This window comes from Monopterus albus, unplaced genomic scaffold (genome assembly GCF_001952655.1).
Source record: "Monopterus albus unplaced genomic scaffold, M_albus_1.0 scaffold20.1, whole genome shotgun sequence".
NCBI classification, from domain to species: Eukaryota; Metazoa; Chordata; class Actinopteri; order Synbranchiformes; family Synbranchidae; genus Monopterus; species Monopterus albus.
This window is the reverse complement of record NW_018127900.1, coordinates 1,951,075-1,961,191: the sequence shown is the minus strand read 5'-3', so window position 1 is coordinate 1,961,191 and position 10,117 is coordinate 1,951,075. Positions and strand designations below refer to the sequence as shown.

At 41.9% G+C, this 10,117-nt stretch overlaps 1 protein-coding gene across 4 annotated transcripts in view; it reads left to right on the top strand.

The window, feature by feature from the left end:
- sh2b3 (SH2B adaptor protein 3) overlaps positions 1-10,117 on the top strand; it is a 57,497-nt gene that overhangs the window by 40,813 nt on the left and 6,567 nt on the right. For all 4 annotated transcript variants that reach the window (XM_020593798.1, XM_020593797.1, XM_020593800.1 and 1 more), the window contains exons 3-7: positions 3,173-3,274; positions 4,836-4,924; positions 8,378-8,469; positions 9,206-9,417; positions 9,723-9,900. In XM_020593798.1, coding sequence (XP_020449454.1) covers positions 3,173-3,274; positions 4,836-4,924; positions 8,378-8,469; positions 9,206-9,417; positions 9,723-9,900 — 673 coding nt within the window. The remainder of the gene's footprint in view (positions 1-3,172; positions 3,275-4,835; positions 4,925-8,377; positions 8,470-9,205; positions 9,418-9,722; positions 9,901-10,117) is intronic.

Here is a 10,117-nt window from a genome sequence, read left to right as displayed (position 1 = left end):
GCGCCTTTTGCACGGACTCCATTACGTCAACATCCTGCCATGATGGGACTAAATGCCTCATTTTCCTGTCTGCCTTCAGGACCTGAGAAATTGCCTTTTCCTGGTCAAGTAGTAAGGTTCGATCATGTAAGTAGTAAGTAGTTCGATCATGTTGAGTCTCGAACCCCATCGTGTTGGAGACTCAGTGACGAGCTTCTGCTGAGGTAGCTTTAGGTCAGTTTGAGCTTTACTTAAATCCCTCTTTTTCTTCCAGCTGAACGAGAATGTACTGACGACTTTCTTGCAGACAGATGTTACACGTTCAACACGAGGGCCTTTGGCACTTTTTTCTAATTAAAAAGAATTAAGTATTATATGAGATTTAATCTAATACACAATGTAAAGTTTAATTTACAAATATTTATATTGTTTATTGAAGCCATTTAGGTGTTTAACTAAAACGTAAACAATGTAACAAAAAGTAAAACAAAATAATTACATATACTGCAAATATTATTGCAAACAAATCTCCTAATTTTACTGTTCATGGTAAATGTTCAATGTAATTTTTAATTACAGAGACAATGTATTTTTAGTTGCACTCACCGATAGCTAGGTGAAGTCTGTGCCCAAAGCATTGCAGACGAGTCCAGCTGTTAAGCTCCAACGCTTTAACCATATTGGCCCCGCTATCTGTCGTCATGCAGGTCATGTTTTCTTCTTTCAGTCCCCAACCTTCAAGCGCGTCTCTAAGGCCTTGCGCTATTCTCCAGTGTGATCATCTGGGAAATATGTCGTCTCTAGATACGCGCTGCGCAGCTTCCAGTCATGAAGCCAGTGTATTGTCAGGCTTAAATAAGGCTCTGACGTACGGCTAGACCACAAATCAGCCGTTGTAGCAAAAAACTTTACATTTTCAACAGTGTGTTGCATCCTGCTGCGGCACTCGGAATAAAGCTGTGGAATGGCGGTGGAGGAAAAATATTTGCGGCTGGGTATTTGGTAACGTGGATCTACGACTTTGAGCAGTTGTCTAAAGCCCTCATTTTCCACAGTCTTTATGGGAATCATGTCTTTGGCCAGGTAAAATGTCACCACGTCAGTTACATCTTTCCAGCGCTTGCTCGTTCTGTCATACGGAGTTCCTTTCTCAAATGCTTCTTTCGTTAGAGTTGGTTGTTTAAGCCTTGCTTCTGGCTGCTTGGTTGTACCTGCTGATCTACTCGCGTGCAGTCCCTTCATACCGTGACAGTCTGCATATTCTTTTGGATGCTTTCTTTTGAGGTGGAAAAAAAGGTTAGTTGTGTTGCCATCCGACGCGCAAATCTGCTCACTGCAACACTTGCAAATAACTGTGGTTTGTCCTGTGTCTGCTGGCGAAAAACCAAACCACTTCCATATCACTGATGTCGAGTTTTTTTTTTTAGACACAAACTCCTCCGCATTTTCCTTCATTGTCACTGATGGTGTTGTGTAATCTCATACGAGCTTGTTAACATGGCGGCGTGCCATGTTGAGGGCGGGATCTAGAATGAATGAATAGAACTACAATGGATAGAACGTGCACATATGACGATATTACAATATTGTTGAAAAAGTGTATCGTCCAGTCCTTATAATCCTCCACGATATAATATCGTCATATCGCCCACCCCTAGGTGGGGGTGGGATAATCTTTTCATGTGTGTGCACTCTTGTCTGTTTTTATGTGTTTAAGGATTAACATAGACATTCCTCAGACTCACACACTGTCACATAGACTCAAACTCATCCGGCACACAAAGCCCTGGAATCCATCCTCGCTGCTCTTTTTTTTTTTCCTGCTATTCATCCCTCTTGTCACCCACCACAACACTGTCTTTCACTGTTTCATTGGTTTCCTTTGCTTGCTTCTGCTCTCTCACGCTACTCGGCCCCTTCGCATTCTGTTCCACTTCTGACATATTGTTTGATCCGACTGTGGCTTGTTAGCTTCCACTGTATTTTCTGGTAGTTTAAAGATAGTAACTATAGTGAGGTTCTGTAGTCTGTAAATGTACTGTACCGGTTCAGTCTCACCACTCTCACAGTGTCAGTTTCATACACAATAGTCAACTGTTTTCAACCAGAAAGCCCGAAAATTCCATTGTGCATCATCAAGCATGCACTGGTTTTTAAACTCTTGATCTGAGTTTGCTGATTCTCTTGTGGCCACATGCTGTCAGCTGTCATCCAGACTTCATTTCAGAGGTGACTTCTGACCCAGAATGCCACAGGCTGCACACATGGCTGATTGAGTTGTCCATTCCTGTGTGTGGGTCTGTACTCGTGTTTATGCCGGTGGCTCTGTTAGCGTTCCTTTGTATCCAGGGGCTTGGAGGCTCTGCATCACTGTATGTGCTTAGTTTGAGTGCTTGTGTCTGTTGTTGTGCGCTCCATTATTTCCGAGGCTGTGGAGTTTTCTTTCACAAAGGGAGGCTTCTATACACATACACATATAGAGGCTGTACATATGCAAATGCATTCAGTCATTCACACACATGCAGTCACACAGTGTAACTGCAGACACACAAATGTGACAGACACAAATGAGTCTCATTCATGTTTGTTGTGTGCCAGCATCCATGTTGCACACATGTGTGTGTGTGTTGTCCTATGGTGTAGTGTGGTATCTGTAGCTAAAATAGTCACTCATAAGGTAAGACATAGCCCAGTGCACATCTCATTTGCACTAAAGAGTACAAGCCTCTGTGCTGATGTGGTTTCAATCATTGGGCTAGAAATGTACAAGCCCTGCTGCAATAATGTGGCACTAAGTGTCAAAACTAAAGACTGAGTGCTACAGCACTTTGAACTGTACTTTGGTTGGTAAAGCAAACAGGCAGCAAGGCCCAGATGTAAGTCTGAATGAGGTGGTTTCCCACACGTTAACTGGAGGTTTAAAAGGTTGATTCACCTGGATCACAAAAGACTTAGTGGTATCTGGCCATGCAGCTAGTTCTCAGCAACATGTCAGCTTCCCTGGATAATTATCCAGAGACCCATTTCAGTGTTGTTGAACCATTTGGTGAGTTTGGCATTATCACATACCACTTCATCTTTTTTTTTCTTTTAACACATACCAGTTCTGAAAAGCACATTTAACTGTTAAACAGTGTAGGAAGTTTAAAGTTCACATCTGATCTGACAGCCGTCATGTCTTTGTGTCTTTCAGGCCTCCGTTCCTAAGCTGACGACTCTCTGCTTAGATATCCAAGAAGTCCGACGTTGCAACCGGCTGGAGATGCCCGACAACCTGAACACATTTGTTTTAAAGGTACATGCAGGTCCTCACGCTGTGTGATGAACTGTTTCTGTTCAAATGTAGATTCTTTCCCTCTGAGTTGTTTACATCCACAGTGTTTAGGTCTTAAACCCTGAATCCGACATGAAGAGGAAGCAAAGCAAAGGAATTGTGTCATGTCATTTCATAACAGAACTCACTATATTGCCTTAATTTAAGACTGGTTAGACAAACTTAAAGGATACTCCACCCTGACCTTGTCTCGTGAGGATTAAAACATCCACAGAAACTTCTCAAACCCCTCTCCTGCAGCCAGTTCAGCCCACATCCTTTGTGGGTTTCAAATAATTATTGTTTCACCAATTTATGGAAAATGCGCTCCCTCTGAGTTGGGCTGCTGTCCTCTTTGAAGGTTTGCCAGAAGCTGTTTCCTGTGTCCCAGACTGACTCGATGATGATGAGATCAGGGTTCTGTGTGAGCCATACCATCAGTTGTTCTTCTTGTCACTGAAGATACTTTCTGATCAGTCTCGCTGCATGTTTGTGGTTTTACTTCCTGTTTGTTGAGAGAAAAGATAATTGCTTTCTACAGTTGTAAAGTCCAGTATAACTGTAATATAAACAGCTGTGCAGTGTCTTGGCTTCTGGCAAGTCTTCACAGATCTGTTACTCAAACTGGACCTCCTGGATTGTATTTCATGTCTCACTTGGACCTAAAGGAACGTATCCAAGCAGCACGGCCCCCTGCGTGGTGTTAACACAGGGTTGAATTTGGTCAGAATGCCCACTCTGGACAGCAGAGAAAGGATTGCTGTATGCTACAAGAGTGGTTTGGGAACTTTTTACGACCTTTATAATGAATGTGAGCTTTTCCACTGTGGAAATTTGCCATCATTTGTTTCATCCAACATGAAGCCAACCTAATTACAACCTCTTTATCACCAACAGGAAGCAAATAGACATTTTACATCAATTTGATAGTAGTTTACATATCAAGGAAAATGTTAAGTTTGCTTTTAAAATTACTGGCTACTCTCCTCCATCTTGTTTTTAATAGATCAACTTTATCTTCACCAAAGGCCTGTTACAGATGATTCTCACTGGGCAGTGCAGGCAGCGAAGTACATTCGCTACCTTTTGTTAACCTTTGACACTTCAGGCTTACTTTGCTTCTCTGTACTTATGTAGTGTTTTAATGTTTTAATTTATTGCAGCTGCAATACAGATTCACTGAGTTTTAAATATGTAGATCAGTTCCACAAAAAGGAAAAGGTCCTTCTCTGTCATTTTTCTAAAGTTATCTCCTTGTCACAGAGAACACTTTTAGTACTAATAAAAAAAAAAAGTACTAATACATTTAGGCATCACGTTCCTAAATAAGAATAAACACATATGAAAAAAGAAACAAACCCAGAAGCATGAAAGAAAATGCCACAAGACCACAAGAATAAAACAATGCAAAGAATAAAAGTGTACCTTGTGTCTTTTACTTGTGATTAAAGTGTTGGTCTAAGCTTCAGTTTCAGGCTTTAGACAGGACCCCAGTGTCTGTGTAATGCAGATGGTGTGTTTGAATGCATCTTTCTTTCTGCAGGTTAATCGGGGTAGTCTGATATTTGAAACGGACAACGACCAGCAGGTCAGCTCCTGGACCACAGAGCTAAAAGAATGTATCAGCAACAGGTGAGAAACACAAAGACGGATGCTTAACCCAGAACCCAGTCTGTTTCTAGCACAGAAGTTTTCTCTTTAAACTTAAACCAGGTCAGAATTGTTGTTTTTTGTTAGTGCAAACTAAACTTAACACTCAAGCTGCAAAAAAAAAAATAGTATTTACAAGTAAAATGTAAAACTAAAACTTCAGATCAGTAACTTAGCCTCACTGGTGGAAAGTAATTAAGTACATTTACGAATAGTTTTGAGGTGCTTATTTCAATTTCAGGCTGCTTTCTTTTTCCACTCCACTACATTTTAAAGGGAAAATACTGTAGTTTTTACTCTACATTTGACACTTGGCAGAGAATTTACACACAGATCCTATTATTACAGACTGCTGCATTTTGTGTGCGGTGTTGTATGTAGTAGGAGCCTCTTTGAGCTCCTAATATTTCCACTAAGACATTTCCCCTCATCACATGGTTTTGTTAAAGAGTTGGCAGAGGGGAGGCACAGAGGTAGATCGGAGAAAGGTCCGTGCATTATTTTGTACAAAATGTAAAACTGTTCTTCTCCCATTAATGATCCCACAGCCCCTCAGGTGCATCTCGTGGCCCTTTGGAGGGCCCTAGGCTGCTGGGTAGTACTGGACCAAACTACCGACCTGTTTACAAAGTAGTTAAAACTAGTTGCATCTTGACCAGCTGCAACAGCAAAGTGCTGCTTATATACTGATACATTTACACTTGTAATATTTAATTATGTATCAGTCACCGGGGCCATTTTCCTGCAAAACCAGTACTTTTGATATTTAGAGTATAGCAAATATGTCTCCTTACATTGATTTTAAATGAGGACTTTGACTTTAATGATGCATTAGCACTTTTACTTTAGTAATGGGAATACTTCTTCCACCACTGCTTACTTCGGTTTAACCCAGCAAGCTGAGTCCCAGATACGCATGCACACACATTCACAGACGCACATAAGTATGTGACAGCAACCTGTGTCATCCTCGTCCATCTTTCTTGATGCAGCGACTGAGATTCTAAGTGGAAATATTTAACACTTGGACTTTTTTTTTAGTGTTTGTGTGCATGCTGGATGTTTACTTTTGCCAAGGAATGTGTTTGCAAATGCAAGTGAGAATATTTTGTAGTGTTTGTGTATATGTGGACAAACATTTGTGTTTGTGTGTGCATGTTTGTCTCTTCCTGATCTTTAGAGTTTGCATTAATTTGTTTTAATGGCTCTACACACTGGAGCAGGTATGAGTCTTATTCTATTTGGAATATTGCTTTAAATAATCATTCATCAAACTGATCAGTTAACTTAATATTTACACTTGATGTCTGAGGGGTAACACGCGGTATGGGGGAGTATTCAAGGACTTGAAAGTTCTGCAATTGATCCTGGTGACTTTGTGTCTGAAATGCAGTAGACTGTATGTTTACAACCTGGTCCCTGGTTTGATTGTGGCTGGACAACTGGGTCTGATCGTTGCACATTACTCTCCCTGTCTCCCCTCCTTATTTCCTGTCACGGCTCTTTTGTCCAGCTTCGATAAAGGCAGAAAGAACTGTGAAACTGAAATGTATCATTAACAGAATTATAATCGGTATATTGGATTTAAAAACAGTTAAAATATCATTAATAGTCATTAAAAATGGTCTATGAAATTAATTCCTAAATGACATGTGTTACTGAGTTCATAAAAGATAGGTGTTTAAGAAATTTGATTTTTAATCCAAAAAAATCTCAGAATAAGACGAGCAGAGTAGAAGTCATGAAAGACATTTAAACTTAGGTTGTTTCTTAAAAGAAGCTGCTTAGATTAGCATGTTAGGCAGTAAACCGTACACTGTATACTGTTTTTGTTGCAGTGTGATAGTTTCTCACCCTGTGAGGGGGGGGGGCCTCTGTGAAAGGAAGTGTGGGGGAGGTCCGAGACTCAGGAGAATCTCAGGACCTTTCTCATTTCTGCAGATGTCTGGAATGCTCTCACACACAGACACACACACACACACACACAATTGTGTCTAACTATACTGGCTAAAATGTCCTCACAACGATGGCAATGAATAAAAATGTATCCACACAAAGACGTGTGTACACACACACACACACACACACACAGTTGTTTGTCACTTCAAGGGACATTACATTGATTTGATTGAGTGCATGTGTTACTATATTTATTATGACTGTGTGTGTCTTTCTGTGGTTGTGTGGACAACTTTTAGTTTGAGAATACTTTGCCATGTCCTCGCACCTTCAGAGAGCTGTTTGAGAGTTAAGATGGGTTTTAGAGTTCAGGATAGAATTAGGTTTAGTGTTAGGGTGAGGGCTGTTGTTAGGCATTCAGTTGTGATGGCTGAGGTCATATGTCAGTGAGTGTCCTCGTTTGTGGATGTGCATTGTAATACTAATATCATAAAATAATAATAATAATGTCAGACCATATACTGGCCTGGCTCTCGTCGCTGTTAAAGGGTCACTTTTCTTTCTAGGCTGATATGAATATGCATGAGTGTTGTGGTTACTGATAAACCTATAAATGCATCATTCTTTTCTCCCACTCCAACTTCTACTGGATCATATTTCAGTTTCTACTGTGAGAAAGGCCTGTCGGCTGAATGCATACGCCATTGTCACCGTTTGGTCTCGTCATGATCAATCATACAGAGAGGCAGTGTGATGCAGTCCAGGGGAAAATGGTGGCAGGCTTTTGACATCTGTAACGGGTATAACACTTTCCATATGTGGTCAGGTGCTGTAGGTGGTAGGTTGTTTCAAGCGTACTGAGCCCTTAACTCTTATCCTTGAAGCTTTGCTGACAGGCTGAGATATCCTCATTTTGCTGGAGTAAAACTTTAGTATCACAAAGACAGAAGAACAGAAATACACACACAGAGGAGAAAGGAGAGTTGTCTTTGTTATTCAGAGTGCTACACACTGAAGTAGCATTTTATCAGGAATTGCTCCAGATTCCCTCTTGAACCATATGTGTATGTTTAAACAGTCTTTTTGTGTGTGTGTGTGTGTGAGAGAGAGAGAGAGAGAGAGAGAGCAGTGATGAAACAGGAGAACAGTGAGCCTTGGTTTAGATCTGAACTGGTGGACAGGACTCGCACCCTGTCTGTGCTCTGTGTCTTTGTGTTCCTTCAAACCACTGTTTCCTCCATGTTCACTAGACTCATCACATTTATTCAGGTGCTTTATGTATGTTGTTTCTTTTTATATCCTGCTGTATTTCCCCTAAAAGTGGTTATGTTGACTCTGTAGCTAGTGCTAATTTTACTATCACTACCTCCATTGTTGAGATTTGGGGAAATGAAAATTTGCATTAAGTGGCCGTCCTCAGGGTGATCATAGTTCATATATCATATTTCTCTGGTGGTTGACAATGAGAGTAACATGTACACATCTGGTGTGTACGTGATCCAATGTGTGTAATCACAATCTGTGTTTATGCTTCAGGTCTGGCAGTGTGGATCTGGAGCCCCTCCCCTCACCAGCTGACAGCTCCCTGCCAGCCAATCACAGAGGGAGCTTTGAGCCAGCAAGTCAAAGTGAGTGGTGGGATGAGTACACGACTGATCAGACGGTCTGGGTGTAGTTGTGGTCGTTCCCAAAATGTCCTCCTAAAACTACCGGGTTTACCATTCTGGGACAAAAAGTTGAAGTGCCGGTACTCAGGGGTAATGACTTTCAGGTGCACTGTCATAGGAGGCACATGTCCCTTCTGGTTTGGGAAAAAGTCAGCCAGCCTTTCTACCTTAAATGCATACAAGGACTTGAGTAGATGCATGGAAGTAGGTACAACTTTGCTAAGGGATGTTACAACCTAGCTGAAACAAAGTCCAGTAATATGAACCTGTTGTAGCAAACGGGTGCCTGTTTACACATCCAGTGCTGTTTCTATCCATCAGATAAATGGAAGTCTGGGTGGGCCACGGAAAAGTAGCCCGCCTCTAAAACACTCCACTTGCTCGGTCTACTCTTCTGTGGCCCACCCTGTATTTTGATCTCTACCAACTAGCTCTTCAGCCGCTAAATTCTCCACTGTGTTCATCAGACAGTGGGTGTTTAGAGCTTACAGTATTTGTTGAAAAGTGACACTGAAACAAAACGGTAGAGAAAACTGGACTGAAATGCTCTGAGTTGGGTGATATTTAGTTTGTCACTACAGGTGACACCTTACACATCACCTGTAGTCAGTGGATCCAGTATCAGTATAAAAATATTGATTAGTCCAGCTTTACAGTATGATTTAAAAGAAGTGAACTTCTCTGTTCTTCCCTGCAGGTCCTGTCACCTTCAACCTGCCACAGGATGTCCAGAAGACGGATCACTTCCTGTTTTCCTACCCCTGGTTCCACGGGCCCATCTCTCGCGTCAAGGCAGCTCACTTGGTTCAGAGCTGTGGACCAGGTGGTCATGGAGTGTTTCTGGTCCGACAGAGCGAGACGCGCAGGGGAGACTACGTCCTCACATTTAACTACCAGGGAAAAGCAAAGGTACGTCTCACGTCACAAGACCGAAGGCTCGTTTGCACCGACAGCTCAGTCCACACCCTGAAGTGGTTCACCGGGAAATCTGGTAAAATATCAGAAGGCTTTTACCAAACCCACAATTCTTTTCACCTGTGTACATCAAACTGACAACAGTAGTAAACACTTAAATGAGACAGAATTATGCAGACTTATGAATGCTGACCCCTGAGGTTAAGAAAAGTAGATTCACAGTGTAGCTCTTGAGTCAGACAGTGTGAAAGTCTCCTGCTTTGTTCTTTCCTCATGACTCTCTCTCTGTGTGTCTGCAGCACCTGCGCCTCTCTCTGACAGAGTGGGGTCAGTGCCGGGTGCAGCACCTGCGCTTCCCTTCTGTTATGGACATGCTTAGTCACTTCCGCCTCTTCCCCATCCCACTGGAGTGTGGAGCCGCCGGAGCGGTCACGCTGTCCAGCTTCGTAGTGGCAGGCTCCAGCCCTCCATCACAGGGTGAGACTCCTCATTCAGGTCCCATCACTTTGTCAAAGAAAACTAAAGATGTCTGAGTGCTTAACAGGTGAAGCTGATTTTTACATCACCATCTTTATTATGCCTCATTTGTATAGGCTATCATAGGTAATATAAGGTGGTGTGTTATGTTTCTGTCAAAAAAAAAAAACTGGGTGGAAATGCAGAAAATTGGAAAGAAAAATCTCAAAATGTGGCG